Consider the following 19539-nt stretch of genomic DNA (forward strand, 5'->3'; position numbering starts at 1 on the left):
ATTCTTGGAAAACTTACTTCAGGGGGGACTCTCGTAGGTATTTCTTCTGTCATTATTCAAAGACTTCTTCGGAAATTTCTTTCAGGATTCCTTTCAGCATTTCTCCGGAGATTTCTTCAGGGATTTGTCCAGCGATTTTTACAGGTATTTCCTCTCCGGATTCTTTCAGAGCTTTCTCCAGGATTTTCATGGAGAATCCATATTATATTATTCTGGAGATTATGGCAAGATGTTATAGGGATTCCTTCAACGACTATTTCCAGGCTTCCTCTACGGATTCTTTCCAAGATTCCTGCAGTAACGCCTCTCAGGATTTCTTTATTGAGCTCTCCAGAGATTTTCTGATTGATTCTTTCCGAGATTCTTTTAGGGTTTTTTCCTCCAGATTCCATCAAGCATTATATATGGATGTTTATCTATAACATTCCGTAACTTATGCGGTTAGCCACCCCCGCCAGCACCACGCTAAAGCAGAATATAAAAAGCGAGAGTTTTTTTTCAACGTTATGTACAAAATACAACAACGCGATCGCTCCAGGGTTAAATATCTTCGTGGACTCCTCTCGAAAATCCTTCTTGAAATTACCTTGGGATTCACTTGGAAATTTTTCTTGGCATTTTTTCTTCGGGATTCTTTTAGAGATTACTCCCGGGGTTCCGGCTAGGGTTTCTGCTGGGATTATTTCTGGATTCTGTTACAGATTTCTTCCAGGGTTTCTTCTGGAGTACTGTTGGGGCGCCTGGTTGCCCCAAGGGAAATGGTCAGGGGTTGATCTTTCCTCGGAAAGATGGCGGTAAGTAAAACGGGTATTTTTAAACTAACGTTTATTAACTGGTGTTGATCTTTCGCCAGGTCGGAATGGACTGTATGCGGTAGCTCTGAAAGGGTGTCATTTTATACGGCAAGAAGGTTGATTGGAACCTTCTAGAACAATGATTCCATGGTTACGACGTGTAAACATTATGAACAAAGAACAAGTCTATAAATTATTGTAGATTGCTGTGATCTAAGTATATCATGTGGATGCCGGAGCGGTTTGGGCGCGAACATACTGCCCCCGGGCTGGAAGGCACTCCCGTCGAAGTGCTGGATTTCAGACAGTCATCTTCTGGTGGGTCGATATCTTCGGTGTTGCTGGCGGCTTCGTTGGACTTCGGGGTAGCGTGGGTGATGGTGTGCTGCACGTCTTCCTTCGATTCCTTGGGTGAATGCGTTTGGGTCTCATACTCCGGGATGGTTTCGCTGGATCGACTTTGCAAGGGTTGTTCATCTGGTGGTTTCTTCGGCTTTAGGTCAGCATGGAAATGACCGTAGACGCAAATTGGTGGTGGATCGAACTGGGGGTCCGCAATGATCCAGAGCTTCTCGGGAGGGTCGACTACCGAACTGGTTCCGGTGAGTATTTGGGCTGGCTTGGCCGCTAGGATTCGTTCTGCTGCCCCACTGGCTTCGGTGATGTTCAAAACTGGTTGGTTTATCAAAGGGATCTCTCGGAGCAGGAAGAATTGCTTGCGTTCCGAGGGGACTTGAGGTATTGCTGTGTGCGTTCAAGATGCAAACGGTGCCCAAATGCGCTTCAAACGCGGTAACACATGTTACCAAAGGCAACGTAGCAACCATAGCGAATATCACCGCCAACCTAGGATTCGAAAGCTCCCACTGACATCGGGTTACTTGTTAGAAAATCTTACCGCATTTGGTGCTCCCGCATTTGATGTTTGCATTCTGAATGCACACAGCAATACGGTTCGGTATGGTTTGGCTTTTGGAGGGATATGGAACACATCTAGAGGCTTCTGGTAGGATCTTTCTTCATATGGAGGCTCCACGGCCTGGATCGGGTTGGTGGATAGCGGATTCATCTTCTTCTCGTTAGAAGTGGATGGGAATAGGTCTGCCATCGGGACGTCTCTTACGGGCTCTTCTCTTGGCGGCGGTATTCGATGGTTTTCGTTCTTCAAATCGGCGATGACACAATCATCATCAGGGGAGGCGTGGGATGGTTCACATGGCGGAACGTCAATCTCGCATTTGACATTTTCGAATGACTCATTGCCGAGACAGCGATCCTTTTGGCTCGTCTCGGTTGGATACGGAGGATGCTGCTCACACGTAGGAATTGGATTTTCTTGTTGGGCAACGGTTGTCACCTGTGCTTCACGACGGCGTGGTTTGGTGAGAATTAGACTCGTCTTCATCTCTTCGGGTGGGAATGGAAATGGTTGTAGCTTTACCGGCGATGACGTGCTTGGCTTCTCCACCACGTCTGGATTCTCCACCACGTCTGACGTTCGGCTCGGCGATCTGCTCCGAAACCGCGGGGTACGCCAGCGTGGCGCACGGTTGGATCTTGGCGATGGCGTTTGGGAGGTTCTGTTACCGGTGGACGGGTAGGAAAGCAGCAACGTTTCCACCAGTACGTAGGCATCGGTATGGAGGGCATCGAATCGCAGGGAATCTTCGTCGAGCTCGTCGTATCTGTAGGCTGGGATTATAGAAAGAAGCTTGGTGTACACTGTCCGATACTCCTGGTAATGGTGCTGGAGATCAGCTTCGAATTTCTTCACACGTTCTAAACTCGGATAGTGATGGCTTCCACGGATTCGGTTCTGGAGCAGCTTGACTTCATCCTCGATGCGGCTTCGTTGGCAGATCAGCTTCTCGATGGCTGCTGCCATTCTGGGAACAAACTTCTTTCACGAGCAGGTTGACTTGGGTGGCTCGCATTGATGGGACCGGGGACTGAAGGCCGGTCGCTCCACGGGATGGTATCCGGTTCGGTTCGGACCAAATGTTGGGGCGCCTGGTTGCCCCTAGGGAAATGGTCAGGGGTTGATCTTTCCTCGGAAAGATGGCGGTAAGTAAAATGGGTATTTTTAAACTAACGTTTATTAACTGGTGTTGACCTTTCGCCAGGTCGGAATGGACTGTATGCGGTAGCTCTGAAAGGGTGTCATTTTATACGGCAAGAAGGTTGATTGGAACCTTCTAGAACAATGATTCCATGGTTACGACGTGTAAACATTATGAACAAAGAACAAGTCTATAAATTATTGTAGATTGCTGTGATCTAAGTATATCATGTGGATGCCGGAGCGGTTTGGGCTCGAACAAGTACTCTTGAGATTTCTCTCAGGATTGCTCAGAAGATTTAAGCTCCCAACTAGAAAACAATTTGGTTCGAAATGTACTTATTATGTGGTTCTGGTGATGTAATGAGCTACCAATTTGGTCAAAGCGGCGTATTGCCCACGTTCCGCACTACTAAGAGAGATATTGTCTTTTAAAAAGTTATATAGAATAATGTTATATGGAAATAAATTTAGCTTTATATTTCACGTTCCGGATCACTTTCTAGGAGCTTGAAATTCTATTGAGCAGCTCTCTTGATAATTGTTTCAGCAATTTCTTTGAAAATTCTTCCACATTTTATTTGAGAAATCTTTCAGAAATTTCTACAAGAATTTATTTGGCAATTATTTTCAAACATTACACAAGTTGACAAAAAAAAAACGTCAATATATGGGATTTACTAAAATTCAAATATTTTGCGGTGCAGTCAACGAATTTTCAATATTTTTTGCATAAACGGAAAGCTGAATAAATATGTTTCGATCATCTGAACATAGTTTTTGCATCAAATTAGTGAGACTCGAGATATTGGTGGTTATATAGGCCAATCTCCTTAATTTTGAGCGAAAAAAAAATATGAAGATTTGTTTTTTTAATCATTTAAAAAAATCTTTCTCAATGTACATTTAAAACATTATCGGCGAGCCTGTTACAGTAAAAATTTCAACTCAATCCGAGCATTTACGGAAAAAGAGATGTAGACGGTGTCTGTGGCAAAAAGTATTATCGAAAAAAAAAAATCAGTAAGTCATCCACCAAATGAAAGCTAAGGGTGCCCTTTATCATTTGAGGCTAAGAGCGAAATGTTCTATCGGGAGTCTAGAACATTTTTTTTTCCGTTATTTCTAGAACAAATTTCCGAAAAATACCCATTTTTTGGGTACTTTATACAAAAGATTTGAATGGAAAAATGACCCCCGATTCCCGATAGAACATTTCGCTCTTAGCCTTCAATGAAAGCATAGACCCATAGCTTTCATTTGGTGGATGACTTAGGGATACTGATTTTTTTTTTTTTTTCAAATAATATTCTCCTACCATAGACACCGTGTGTATGAAGGGAGCAACTTTGCAAAAAAAGAACAAAAATAGACTTCAAATCCACAGTCTTGTATGGAAAATCGAAAAAAAAAATCCGCTCTACTGTATTATTTTTCCTTCACGTTTTCGAACTCAGGGCATGATTCTGCACTAAAAATAATCATCAGCTTAGCGAGTTCAACAATTCTGTAAACTTATTATCAGATAATTCTTTTGAGAACTTTTCACGAAATTTCTTTGAAAATTCATCAAATTATTGTTTCTGAATTTCTTCGGAAATTGTTTTTAATTTTCCTTTGGTGACTTTTTTCGGGAATCATTCACCAATTCTTTTGGGGATTAATTGAGCATTGTTTTCTAATTTACAGGGGGTGGCCAAAATGTTTGGGATAGCCTCCTTTTTTTTCTCACACAAAAAAGATCAACATGCTGTAACTTTTCATAGAGTGCATAAAAAATTCTCAAATTTTGACTGTTTGTTAACATATTATATGTGCATAATTGGTACAAATTTGAGCTAGATTAATTCATCTTTAGCGAAGCTAGAACCGTTTTCGTAAAACACTATTTTTCGGTGAATTGAATTGAATGAAAATTTGAACGTTTATCAACAATATATCAGTGTTTCCCAAGTTATTAAAACATGGATTGAAACTTTTTGGGTCTTTCTCGAAAAAATGTAATTTTTTTACATCAATGTCATTAAATTTAAGTTTTGATACCCATAGATTTTCTACTTCTGCTCGCAAGATATCTCTAATTAGATATATAAGAGCCAATTTGGATTGAAGGAAGAACACATTTTGTATTTTTTGTGGGGTATTGCAAATTTGACTTATTTTTCTCTATATGGGTGAAAATGTCAAACCGGTATTACTTTATTCTTCGTTAGAAAATATTACTTTTTATATTGTCGTGTCAAGTGTCAATATCATAAATCAACAATAATTAACGTTAAAAATTTCATCCAATTCGGTTCACTGGTTTCCGAGATATGACAGTTTAAAAATTGGAAAAAATTCCAAAATTCGTTTAGGTATTGTTTGATGAATATTTTCTGAATTACCTCTAGGGATTTCACTCGGCATTTTTTTTCTGAAATCCATCCTTAATTTATTTTGGTATTCCTATGGGGATTCTTCCGTGATCCATTCAGGAATTCCTGCAGAAATTCTCTCGGGATATCTTTCATTGTATTCCGGTATGTCTTCGGGTTCCCTCTGGGGTTCTTTTTATACATCCTTTAGGGATCATCTCAAGGATCCCCCTGGGACTATTGTAGGAATTTATTGTGTCTCTTTCGGGGTTACTTTCAGATTTTTTCCCAAGCCTTCAGGAATTTCTCCAAAAAAGGTTACAGCCATTTCTTCCTCGGATTCCTGCAAGGATTTCTTCAAGAATTTCTATCTCAGGGAATTCCCTTAAAGATTTCTCCTTTGATTTTTCCAGAGAGTTTTCCAGGATTTTCAAGGGGACTCCTCACGGAATTCTTTTGGAGATAACTGAAAGGCTTCCTCTATGGATTCTTTTCAAGATTCCTTCAGGAACTCCCCTTAAGATTCCTTTATTAAGGCCTCCAGAGATATTATTATTAATTGATTCTTCGGTTCATTCGGTATTCCTTCAGAGTTTCATTTGGTATCTCTCATGGACTCCTCTCTGGATTCGTTTTAAATTTCTTTTAGGATTCCTCCAGGATTCTCTTTTTTTTCTCCAGGATCCTCTCAGAGACTGGACCTGTGATTCCGGCATGGGATTTCTGCCGTGATTTTTGCTCGATTCGTTTAGAGATTCTTCAATAGATTTCTTCGGAATTGCTGTTGAAGTCTCTCAATAACAATAAGGTTTGAAGTTCACTAACCACGTGGCTCTAGTGTTGTAATGAGCTACTAGTTTGGTCCAAGCGTTGTATATCGCGTTTTGCACTACATAGAAAGATACTGTCCTCGTAAAAATTATTTAGAATTATTTGATATGGAAATCAATTTAGCGTTATATTACACGTTCCGATTATTATTATTATTAGCTTTATTAGGGAGATTTTCAGCCCGAGGCTGGTTCATCTCCACGTTCCGATTACTTTATCCAGTATCCATGGCTCAGCAGAGTTGTTTAAAAGAATGAATGCTTTCATAGTTTTTTTAAAGTTTTTGTTCATTTCTATGGAACTTTTTAGGCGTTCATTTGAAATTATTTCATACATATCCTTTGAAAACTGATTCGTCAGTTCTTCTGGTAATTGTTTCAGAGCGATTCCACGAACAAGTGGGAAATTTTTCCAGTTTTTATTTTTTGTATTTTTTGATTTGCATGGAACCTTGCATACAAGTTTTTGGGGAACAAAAACGCCGTTTTGCATACTTGGTTCGCCATTTTTAATCTAGCCTTACTTATGAGAAGGGCCTATGAAAAATGCACATGATATCTTCAAAAAATTGTATCTCGAAAACGGTTTGTCCGATCGGTTTGGTGTCTTCGGCGAAGTTTTAGACAATTGTTGATGCTATATGGAGAAAATATGCACGGTAAAAAAATATGTTTGGTTTTTGTGATTTGAACTAAAATATAGATTTTCCCTCAAAAGTGACATGTCAATATTTTTTTTATTATCCTTATGATATAGCTGACTGAAAATGCTACCTAGTGCACAGTGGGTTGTTCTGGAGAAAAATAGGTTACAATGAAAAAAAAATGTTTTAAAAAATTACGGTTTTCAAAAAAAGCTATTAAGTAAAGTCAAAAAAGTTTGTCGCCCTAATTTTATGAAAGTACATCAAATTTGCAAGAAAAAAGTACTTCGGTAATATTTTTCTAAGATGCACCGTTTAGAAGATATTACTAATTTAATATTGATTTTTTTGATAACTTAATAAGTTTTAGCCCTTTTCGAATGTACTCCGTGTTTCTCCAGTTTCAAAAGTATTTTTTTCGGAAAGATTGGAAAATTTTGAGTTAAAATGACACTGACAGCTTAAAGATTTGAGTGAAATTCTCTGCCTTAAAAGTATTTTGAAAAACAAGGTTCAAAATCCCACTATCAGGAACAATGATTTCTTCCAGTGGTTTTTGGTGTATTGTGTTGAAAATGTGCATTCAACTCTTGCATTTCGCAAGCTCCTCAATTAGCAAGATTCAAAAGAGCGAATAAGGCTTATTTTTCAGGGGTGGTATTTGTGCGCAATAAAAAATGACATTATACTTTGTACATCAGTTTATTTTTATTCCTGTATTTTTATCAAATTATTGTTTACACAACTTTCTTAACAATATCGAATATTTTGGCATCATTGTCAGGGCAGTTTGAATAAAGCTTTGCCTTTATTGTATTTTCTGATAGAGGAAGAAATGAGTGGAATTTTTGAGTTCCTTGAATTGTTTTTGCATTATTATATTGATTATTTAGTTGCAAAGACATATGTTCGTATTCTTCTGTAGTAGAATAACAAAATGACAACTTTGTAAGTTCTTCTTCTTTTCGTTTGTTTGCCCAATTAAACAACTCTCTTGCAGTCTTTATCGGGTGTTCGCGTTCTTTGGCTAAACTTGCTCTGGTAGCCATGCGTTTTATCGTACCTCCAATAGCATCGCATGGACCTTTTCCGTGCGATGTTGCGAAGAAATGCCATTCAGCGTCAATACCATACTTTGACTTAAACTTACAAAGGCTAGAAAAGTTTTTTCGGTTTTTATACTGTGAAGCAGCACCATCTGACATAAAATATTTTTTTTTCATGTTTTTGTTTTGATCAATTTGTAAAAAGTTCATCATTTTATCAATAAACAAATTAACAGCGACTGAATCATGTCTTAGTTCTTCTGAAATTATAATGAAGCTAAAATGTTTAATTTGCCTATTTTCAGTATAATATATTACGAAAGGATGGATTGTGGCCTGTTGCACGTTCCAATGGTGTGATTGAACTTCATCCTGCAAAACGAAGCTGTAATTTTCAGAAAAGTCACAAATAGCCAAAAATTCACCATCTTGCAAGTTTTGTTTTGTAGTTTTCAAAAAATTGGATTGTTCGGTTTTTACAAAATCATGCGGAATCAAACTTTCTAATTTTGAGCTGAAAAATGTAACAAAGTCATCGGTTTGCTTTACAATAGTTTCTAAATCACATCTGTCAGTGGTAACCCATTGTTCGAATGAAAGCTTTTCAACAAAGTTTTCTTCCAGTTGTTTCAATAAACTGTCTTCTAAAACTGAGGTATCTGGGCAGTTTTTACATCTTCGTAGATGGCAATGAGTTGTCTTATTTTCGCAAAGTAATCTATTCGTTAATGTTTTTAGATCATTCAAGACATTGTATTTTTTTAAGCTATGTAGAATTAAATTGACATTTTCATGCGTAGTGCAAACGCAAACATTATGTGTTCCTGTGATAGTCAATAGTTTACATTGCCTTGGCCGGAGGCTTGCAAATGATGAAAACCCTATTTTTACATTGACGTACACTTCATTAAAGCGATTAAAAGCTTCTCTTAATGTCATCATTAACAATCTTTTCTGAACAGCTAATCTCTTATTTCCTGTCTTTACGCTAACAAAATCTCTTTGGCCTGGCATTGCACGGCTTATATCATCGTCCTCAAAAAAAATTCAAAACCAGTTCTTTTGTTTCATTACTCAAAGCTTTTCCAGAGCTTGAACCTTGAGATGAATCTAATACATTATTTTTTTCCTTTCTTGCATCTGATGCCATATTTCTACTAGTTTTAAATTCGTCTACAATTTTTTGTACTGACCATGATTTTGGTAACAATGATAAAATTGATAGTTTTTCTTGCCTTGTGGCTGAATTTAAAAATTTAATTTTCATATTTTCTATGACTTCATTAAACTCGTTTGCTTTTTCTGTTTTAGCGTCTAATTCAAAAAGATTTCTTCGTACACCTTCGACGATTTCAGCGCACTTTTTTTCAGGATAGTGAACATTTTTAACCTTACCTAAATCCATAGGCGAAAAACGAATAGCTGCTATTCCTCGGTTGAATATTTCGACGTCTACAGGCATCGTGAAGTCTTCATTTGATTGAATTGTGCTTAGCGTTGACGCTGATGGTATCGTGACCAAACTTTCATAGCTTTGCGAATCAGGTACAACAGGTATGGTCTGAACAGTTGGCATCCTTGAGCCACCGGCTACGCTTTGTTCTTCGTTTTGGGTGAGGTGAGCTCTTGAATCAATATGTAGACGGCAAGACGAACAAATACGAAAATCCTTGGTGTTCAGTGTGGATACCTTGGAAAATCCAATTGACTTCAGTTTTTGGATGATACCATCCGTGAGATATCGCAGCTCTTTCGAACACTGAATGTCTTTGAATGGACGAATACATCTGATTTTACTCATTTTGTAATCTGTAACATAGAAAATATTTTCCAATTGTTAGTTTTGAACGAAAATATCACAACACATATAATTAAAATGTGTATTTAAAACTTACCTTTGCACCAAAACGTGTTACACTTTCCTTTACAATTATTATGTTATCAAACAACACTGGATCTAGTTCAAAAACACTGGATTATTAGCTGAAATTACTATGAAATCACTATGCTTCTAGCAACCTTTCTGCATTTACTGTTTGGTTTTCCCTAGTAGATACTGGATGAATTCAGAACCGAGTCAGACATTATTATACAGCTCACGGGTATAAATCATAGAATGCTGGGTAAAGACTGCTGGAAGATAGGTAGAGTTGAACGCTCAGGTATGGTCAGGTACGAGTTTGGAGAGTTGGAGCGAGGTAGATTTGCTGGCGTAGGTATATTGTTATTGAAGAAGATTCTTCTTCTTCTTCTTCTTCTTTATGGCTCGACGTCCCCACTGGGACTTGGCCTGCCTCGCTTCAACTTAGTGTTCTTAGAGCTTTTCCACAGTTATTAATTGAAGGGCTTTCTTTGCCTGCCATTGCATGAATTTGTATATTGTGAGGCAAGTACAATGATACACTATGCCCAGGGAGTCGAGAAAATTTTCACGACCGGAACGGGAATCGAACCCGCCGTCTCCGGATTGGCGATCCATAGCCTTAACCACTAGGCTAACTGGAGACCCCACATTGAAGAAGATTGTAAATTGTATATACCTGGAATGAATAAAGAGTGCGGCGGTTGTTGATTGAGGTATCAGTCGGCAGCCGTCTAGTTTGATGGAAGGTGACTAATATTATACTAATATTATACCAATTTTAATCAAAATTGGCTGAAATCTTGCGAAAAGCTGGAATTGTACTAATGTTATCGTGTCAGACTACGTTGATTTGATCCACTTTTTTGTTTATTGATCTTTGTTCTGCCGCTTGTGTTGTGTGTAAGAGGTAGCGGTCGCGTTCGAATGAAATAAAGCAAGCTGACACCCGACCGCGACAACGAAACGAAGGCAGTGAAAAGTGTCGAATGTTTACAAGCCTGGGCCAGCGTGGCCATGGTGGACTAGTTCCAACAAAGACCATGTTTACAATCACCAACTGTACGTAGTACAGCTAACTGGTATCTAATTACCTGTATCTAATACTTATTAGCACGTTTTCAGCAGAAGGCAATAAAAACCACTGGAAGAAATCATTGTTCTTGATAGTGGGATTTTGTAACTTGTTTCAAAATACTTTTAAGGCAGTGAATTTCACTCAAATCTTTAAGCTGTCAGTGTCATTTTAACTCAAAATTTTCCAATCTTTCCGAAAAAAATACTTTTGAAACTGGAGAAACACGGAGTACATCCGAAAAGGGCTAAAACTTATTAAGTTATCAAAAAAATCAATATTAAATTAGTAATATCTTCTAAACGGTGCATCTTAGAAAAATGTTACCGAAGTACTTTTTTCTTGCAAATTTGATGTACTTTCATAAAATTAGGGCGACAAACTTTTTTGACTTTACTTAATAGCTTTTTTTGAAAACCGTAATTTTTTAAAACATTTTTTTTTCATTGTAACCTATTTTTCTCCAGAACAACCCACTGTGCACTAGGTAGCATTTTCAGTCAGCTATAACATAAGGATAATAAAAAAAATATTGACATGTCACTTTTGAGGGAAAATCTATATTTTAGTTCAAATCACAAAAACCAAACATATTTTTTACCGTGCATATTTTCTCCATATAGCACCAACAATTGTCTAAAACTTCGCCGAAGACACCAAACCGATCGGACAAACCGTTTTCGAGATACAATTTTTTGAAGATATCATGTGCATTTTTCATAGGCCCTTCTCATAAGTAAGGCTAGATTTAAAATGGCGAACCAAGTATGCAAAACGGCGTTTTTCTCCCCCAAAGACTTGTATGCAAGGTTTCATCCAAATAAAGATATATGAAAATTACTCGTTGCTGAAATGATATGGAACCGCTCTTCAGCGAATTCTTTGGAAAATTCTTCCACATTTTATTTGAGAATTCATTCAGAAATTTCTTTATGAATTCTTAAAAATTGTCAGACTCCTTTTGGGAACTTTTTACGAAATTTCTTAGAAAATTCTTCAACTTATTCTTTCCGAATTTCTTAGTTTTTTTACAATTCTTTTGGCTTCTTCTTTATGAATTCAATCAGCAATGCTTCTGGGGATTCATTGAACATTGTTTCCAGATTTCTTTTTTTTTTACTGATTTTTTGTTGTTGATTACTTTGGAAGTTTATTCAGCAACTCTTTTCAGGCATTTACTTTGAGAATAGATACGGGAATTCCTGTGAGAATAAATCTGGCGATTCTTTTGATATTTCTTATGTCCTTCAGCATTTTCTGCGGGAATGCCTTTATGGATGCATTTGGACATTTCTTTGAGATTGTCTTTGGCAACTCTTCGGAAAAAAATCTTTGACAATCCCCTTGGAAAATAATTGGAAATTCTTTCTTTCTAACTGGCAGTACTTTCTGCATATTTTTCAGTTTTTTCCTTTCAGAAATTTCCCGTTACGTGGGTAGTTCACCTCAGAATGGTGCGTTGCGGCGTAAAATCTACCAAATCAAATTTTGATCTTGAAATTTTCCTGACTAAAATAATCAGGCAGTAGTTTACAAATATTCCAAGATCAAAGTTTGATACACTTTTTTGATGTTTATGTAATATTTTTGTTTCAATTTTGCTGCTAATCAATATTTTATTACAGCAGGATTCAGGTAAATTTATTGTATGATACAAATTAGATTGTAACAATATAAAACTGTGGCGAGCGTATCACTAATATGTAGCTTATTCGACGTCAATGTTAATATTATGTAATATTCCAGATTCTCAACCGAAAAATCAAGTAATACAGATGACGAGGAAACCAGGACATATTGGGCAGAGAACTATTTCGGAGCACCTGAACGTTGACCCTTCCACTAACAACACCAAGAACAAGATCCATATCCTCTTGACACCTAGACCTGAGAAGTCGTAGAATTTTCTACATCTTTCTTTATGTGTCTAACTAACCTTCCTTTCATATTCCTCAGCAGTCGCGAGAACGAGGCCAGGACAACTCTCGACTGTTGGAAGATTGCGTCAGTATTGTCGAGATGTCAAAGATAAGTCTCCAATCTTTGTGTTTTGGTATCCGACGGGAAGGACGCAATCCTTATAGCTGTGGTCTATGGCTGTACTACTTACGAAATTTGTGCGACTTACTTAATGCTTATTTTTACTTTTTAAGTGGTAACCAGGTAAATGATTAAACCATGACAATTTCTCGTACGCTTTTTCGCCAAGGAAAGCACCTCATTAAACCCTATCCAATTTCCAACTCCAGATATCTACACTCCCGTTCAAAAGTTTGGGGTCACCCCCTCAAAAACATGTCATTTTTTTAGGCCCATATCTCCGCCAATTTGCGTCCGATTTCAAAACCCTAGGTTTCATTCAAAAGATAATAAGTCAAAGAAACTTTGAACATGATTTAAAAGAAACTTTTTCAAAAAAATTTGTATGTAAACTTAACCCAAAGTTGCCAAATTTTCCAAAAAATGAATATAAACTTACGGCAGTGTCGCTGGAAGTTGGGTCGACCAAATTTTAAGATGAGAGCGGTAATATGACCCATTTTCTATTAGCTTTCAACGGCTTTTTACAGAACTTAGCTAAAAAAATCTAGAAAAAAGTTATTAAGTAAATTATTCCTTGATGTCATCGACCAAAAGTTTGGGGTCACCCCTCAATATGATGTATCGGCCAAAAGTTTGGGGTCACTATCGTAAAACAATGAAAAGTGATTTGGTGATATCTTCGTCATCTATAGTTCAATTTCAATTATTTTTGGCTCATTTTAAAAATAATTAACTAAATTTACGCTTGATGTCTTCAACTTAACGTATTTAACGATTTTTGTATATAAAAATGTTATGTAAAGTTAGCACATTTTATCACGCTTCAAAAAATGAGGCAACTTTACGTTAAGTTTTAGTATGTAAATTTCAACAAATATGTGTGGTTCAATGTCTATGCAGTAAGTATCATTCATTTTGTTTCAAATAAGCCAAGAAGAATTAAAATTGAATGAAAGATGACAAAGATATCAACAAATCACTTTTCCATGTTTTACGATAGTGACCCCAAACTTTTGGCCGATACAGCATTTTGAGGGGTGACCCCAAACTTTTGGTCGATGACATCAAGGATTAATTTACTTAATAACTTTTTTTCTAGATTTTTTAGCTAAGTTCTGTAAAAAGCAGTTGAAAGCTAATAGAAAATGGGTCATATTACCGCTCTCATCTTAAAAATTGGTCGACCCAACTTCCAGCGACACTGCCGTAAGTTTATATTCATTTTTTAGAAAATTTGGCAACTTTGGTTTAAGTTTACATACAAAATTTATTGAAAAAGTTTCTTTTAAATCATGTTCAAAGTTTCTTTGACTTATTATCTTTTGAATGAAACCTAGGGTTTTGAAATCGGACGCAAATTGGCGGAGATATGGGCCTAAAAAAATGACATGTTTTTGAGGGGGTGACCCCAAACTTTTGAACGGGAGTGTATGAAGTGGGCCAAGTTCTTGGACATATTCTGAGTAGATATCTAATCAACATTTCCTCCCCATCCCCGCTGATCGTAAGGACCTGACCAGGTGTCGAGAGTTCGTTAAATGAAAGGTTTGTCAAATCCCAGGCAACTTTTCTGGCGCATTAAACTTCTCTTTCGACAGCCACCCCAGGATGTGTACGGTTGGCTATGCTATGCTATGTTATGCTATCTTTCAGTTTTTCCTTTCAGAAATCGTGCTGCAGTTGTTGTGGAAATTCATTCAGAATTTCTGGGAGTATTTTTCAGACTACTATTTTATAATTTCCATCAATGTTTTTTTCCAGAGAATCCTTCAGAATCCCCTTTGGCATTCTTGATTTCATTCTGAAATCCCATCGGCGAATCTAATGTGGATTCCTCTGGGAACGTCTCAGGGATTTCCTTAGAAAATTTCTTCGGGAATTTCTCGATAACGTTTCAAACATTCGAGAACATCCCAAAGAAATCCCTGAAAAAGAATCCATAAGAGTGGCTGAAGAAATTTCCAAAAAATTCTGATCAAGTTTACGAAGTCACTGCCGAAAGAATAAATTTGTCGCCAGAAATCTTTGAGGAATAGCCCGATCACTTTCCCAAGGAATTCCCGTAGGAATTTCTAAAGGTCTTTCAGAAATTCCTTGGGGAATTAGTCCGACTGTTCCTTAAGTATTGTTGCCGGTAAATTTATTTTGTTTTTTTTTTGGCAATGATTTTTTTAACTTAATCATTTTTTATTAATTTCTCCAACAACTCTTATGGATGTTTTTTCAGGGATTTGTTTGAGATGTTCTTTCTCTAATTCCTTCGATATTCTCAATTATTCAGAGGAACGTTTTGAGATTCTAGCTGACAATATGATCATCGGAAATATTTCCTTCTTTTGATCATAGGCTTTTCTTTCTAGTTAGTTACCGGGATAAGTTGGCACTGAAGCTGTCTATATTTTATCAGAGATTTTTCCTTCTTAATATTACTGGCTGTTCTTTCGAGTTATACTAATGTGGAGAAGTGTGACATGATCACTTAAGTTCACCATTAATTTTTCGACCAAATGGCATTCGGCCAAATGACCCAGAACCATCAGAGACCAAATGCAGAATGTATTCTTAAAAGAATTTCCGTAGAAATTCTAGAAAACATTTCTGAAGAAGTATTTAAAGTCGTTGCCGAAGCAATTTCTATACCAGAATTTGTTATGGAGTTGGAGTTGACACGTATCCCTTTATCTTATCCTAGGATACGTGGGATGACACTATTTTACCACTAACTTTCTGGTGGTATTTGCCAGGAGGGAAATCACCAGCGTAGGCTTTTGGTATGCTGTGTTCCGAAGAAGAGCATTCAAAGTCTAACAATGTCCCTGAAAATAGCTTCCGGTGAGGGAGCATTAAGCCTTCAGTACACGCTTTGCCAAGTGTGCAAATTTTTCCGCACGCATAATCCAGCAGGCTAACAGCGGTCGCAACATTGACAAAACATCGGAAATGTCAAGCGTTTGCTTTGATGTTGATTGATGCGTGCGGAAAAGTTTGCACACTTGGCAAAGCGTGTACTGAAGGCTTTACATATTCAGCCGCTGGTATGCCTGTACAGACGCCGGCTGTTTGAGCTACACCTCCTTGGTAAACATACGCTCGGGATAAAAAAAAAACAACAATCAACTTATTTTAATCAAAAAAATATAAAGAAATTATATTTTGTAAAAAAAAATTAGGTTAGCAAAAAAAAATCATCTCTTGATTTCAAAACGATCCTTGTTATTATTTTTCACAACTTAAAAACAAAACAGAAATATTTGAAACCCATTTACCAATCATTAGATCCGCTATTTATTTATCTTTCAACCTCACCGATTCGTTCCGCAAACAGCAACTCTTCGTGGGAATGAAATATAACCGAAATCAAAGCAAAGTGAATCTTTCAGCGCTCAAACGATGCATGGAACACACCTCAAGAATATCCTTGAGAAAAAAAAAACCCGAACAGAAATGAAAACCTTCGAACAGGTTGTTTTCCAACCCCCGGACTAATCTGATGGGTTTGAATTATTTCTTCTTTTGTCGTAATTTCGTCGTCGTCATCGTTGCTACTTGATGGGTCCTTACACCAGCCATCAACAAACTCTCGTCGATTTCTTTTGCTTTCTGGTTCATTTGGAGGGCAACCGTTCAAGGGGCGATTCTGAAGGTGCGGGGTGGCACGCAATGCAATCGAAAAGCAATCTCCGAGCAAATCTCTCAGGCTCACTTGTACAATGGCACAAAGCGAGGAAAAAGGACCTCTTTTGTGCTGCACGACCAGCAGCGAGAAGTGCCGTTCTGAAGGCTCTGTGTAATGTGAATCCACTCCAGCAAGCTTCGGGTATAGGACCTACCAGCGCTTCTCGCTGCTGGAAGGATAATAGGCGTGTGAGAAATTCCCATCCGAGCCGAATCTTGAAACGGGGATTTCGTTCTCTTTTTATCTACAGTAGTAGCTGGATGGAATCCTAGCTCTCTGATGTGTAGTATCAGCGAGTGGTGATCTGAGCTGGACTTTTTTCGGATTTGTGAGGAGTGTTAAAAAACGAAAGCATGGCCGAAAATTTCACACACTCTTGGACAGAACCGTCTCAGCAGGGAAAATGCGACATAAATCTTGTCCCAGTAAAAAGGGACTTCTTGATGGTCAATAGAGAAAAAAAGGTCAGAAACCGAGGAAGACCAGGATTAAACGGCCACAGGCAAGAAGGACAATGGTCAAATACACGAAGCAAACGATGAAAAACCCGGTGGCAAACGGATGGTGATAGCAAAATGAAGAAAACTTTTATGATTGTTTTTAAAATAAATAAATGAACTCATTTATTTTCTCGTGTTCCTCTTTCTTCGTCGTCCCCGTTGGGTCGGACACACTTTGCCGAGGCGAGCTGAGGTCCCCCCGTTTTATGATGAACAGTAATATTCAAATTCTCGAGACGGGATACCCAACGCCGGCCGAAGATGGCGCACGGAAATGGCTAGCCGCTGCTTCTAAATCAAGCCTTCGAGCAATCCGGGGTCAAGCATGCAAAATGAAGACCGGAAGTCAGGCCCTCCAGTGAGCGCGAGTCAACATGATGATTGTCCATGACCGGAATGGTCCTTTTGACGATGGAGGCTTCAAAGGTCGGAAACTGGAATCGGCATTTCGTAGATGTGGTGGTCGTAGGAACGTACTGGACACGTTGGTAGATGTTGTTGAACTTGATGTTGGCAGTGGTAACTGTAGACGTTGAAATTCGGTTGATGATACTCAATTTCCTCGAAACACTTTCCAAACTTCAGCTCCTTTTCCTCTTTGAGAGTGTTGCGTTTATTGTGCCAATTTGGTCCGAGCATGTCAACCAAACGATGACGTAGACGATAAGCAACTAAAACGAAAGTCGCTACTGAAGCGGCCGATGCCACAAGAATTGCTCCAACCACAGCTCTATCGTGAGACAGGCGTTGATGGCATCCCAAGAGCTCAGAGCTGATCTCCCGCAGAGCTTCTCCTCGTAGACGTTCTGGATACTCACAGATAATCTGGCTTTGCTCGGTTTCGATTGGTTTTTGTTTCAGTAAATTTCTCAGCCATTGAAGATGACAGTTGCAAACTAGGGGGTTCTCGGAAATGTCGAAATTGCGCAGCTGCTTCCACGGGAGCAATTCTTCACGTACACTTCGGATGGCATTGTCTCGTAGGATCACGTTCTCGATGTGGGGAAGTCCAGAGAACGCTCCTTCCTCAACGTCCGATAAGATCTTGTTGGATGCGATCACAATCGTGTCGAGATTTGTGTTGCCCGAAAAAGCACCCGCCTGAATTCGTTGCAAATTCAGAGAACCTGATATATCGATCTTGCGCAAGTTGAACAATCCGTAAAAAGCACCTTCTGGGATGATGTCGAAATCGTTCTGCCCAATCTTCAGCTCCTCCAAACGCTTCAATCCACTCAACTGAACCGTGGGAACTTTGAGCAAGTGGTTGTCAGACACATCTAATGACCGTAAGTTCTCCAGGCCACGAAAGGTGTCGATCGTAACGTTGATCAACATGGATCCTCGTACATCCAGACGTCTCAACTGCCGTAATCCTTCGAATGCTCTTGGTTGGATCTGATTCAAAGTGTTCAGACCGAGATATAACTCAGCGAGCATCTTCAGAGGGCTAAGTGACAAACTTGGGATCATATTGATCGAGTTGTCGTCCAAATGCAAGATCCTCAAATTCGTCAGACTCTCGAATGATTTGGGATGTAGCACTTCGATGCGATTTTGACCCAAGTTCAACTCCTCCAGTTTTGGCAGAGTGGTAAACATGTTCTCCGTCAACTCGTTCATAAAATTTCCTCGCAGATTCAGCACCCTCAATTCTTCCAATCCATGGAATGTTTTGTTGTTGATCACTCCGATTTTGTTGTTGTTCAAGTGAAGTTGCAATAACTGCTTCTGGTACATGAAAATACGTTCCGGAACTCCGAGCAGGTGATTGTAGCTCAGATCCAACATCGTGAGCTCCGAGTAAAACTGGATCGACGAATCGATCGCCTTGATTCGATTAAACTTAATCACCAACCGCTGGATAGCCGGATTCAACGCGATCGGTAGCACATCCAACTCCCCTTCACCGCAAGTCACGTGCAGTTTAACGTCGTCACACACGCACCGATTGGGGCAAAACGAAATAGCGTTCGTCATTTGTGGCGCCAAAAGCGCCACGATCAACACACTCACGATTATCACTTTCATTGCGGTCTCTTATTTGATCTTTCTTCTTGCATCCAATGCACTTTCCAAAACTTCAACTTCCCAACCTATCTCAAGATGCACAACTGCACTACACGAAACGAAACTGAAAACTAAACTCCCTCGCTTGGACGCATGTCCTTTTTAAGAAGTGCAACGCCATCCCGGTCCATCGGAGTAAACGCAACCGAACGATCACAAAGAACCCTCTTCCGTCCTGCTCCCTCATACAGTCGCAACGCAACGAAATTTGTTTTCAATCCGAAATCTTTAACGAGGATCGCATTAACTTTGTACCTGCAACCGAAAACATACGACCGAAAAACCAACGACGATCGCCGCACTCACTCTCTCGGCTACGCGATCTCTCCCGAACCGATCTTCGGGTCACTCACCAACGAAGCAAGCCCGATCGCATCCGACCAGCAGCGACCACGCCGCGCCACGCGATCTTGCCGGTGATCTTGTTTGTTCCTTTTCTTAAGCCATCTTAAGCATTAACAAAAGAGGACCGTGGAGCCGACGGAGGAGTAACCCGGCCGGGCCGGGCCGTCGCGGCTTGCCCGAGGGCATTAACGAAACAATTTATGACTGCGTCGTGAGAAATGCACCTGCGCCGCGCTGGG

General features: G+C 39.0%; 1 protein-coding gene across 1 annotated transcript; it reads right to left on the reverse strand.

Annotated features, from left to right (window-relative positions):
- Nucleotides 1–16135: 16135 nt before the first annotated feature.
- On the reverse strand, nucleotides 16136–19118 carry LOC115262664 (leucine-rich repeat neuronal protein 3-like). Its single transcript, XM_029865266.2, has one exon. It carries the CDS (start codon nucleotides 18914–18916, stop codon nucleotides 17306–17308), a length of 1611 nt encoding a protein of 536 aa, XP_029721126.1. The 5' UTR covers nucleotides 18917–19118; the 3' UTR covers nucleotides 16136–17305.
- Between the last annotated feature and the right edge of the window lie 421 nt (nucleotides 19119–19539).

The sequence above is a fragment of the Aedes albopictus genome, chromosome 3, assembly GCF_035046485.1.
Source record: "Aedes albopictus strain Foshan chromosome 3, AalbF5, whole genome shotgun sequence".
In the NCBI taxonomy this organism is placed as follows: Eukaryota; Metazoa; Arthropoda; class Insecta; order Diptera; family Culicidae; genus Aedes; species Aedes albopictus.

What these genes read in the sequence shown, in the direction of transcription:
- LOC115262664 (XM_029865266.2), bottom strand. Translation starts at nt 18,916, where the DNA reads ATGAAAGTGATAATCGTGAGTGTGTTGATCGTGGCGCTTTTGGCGCCA.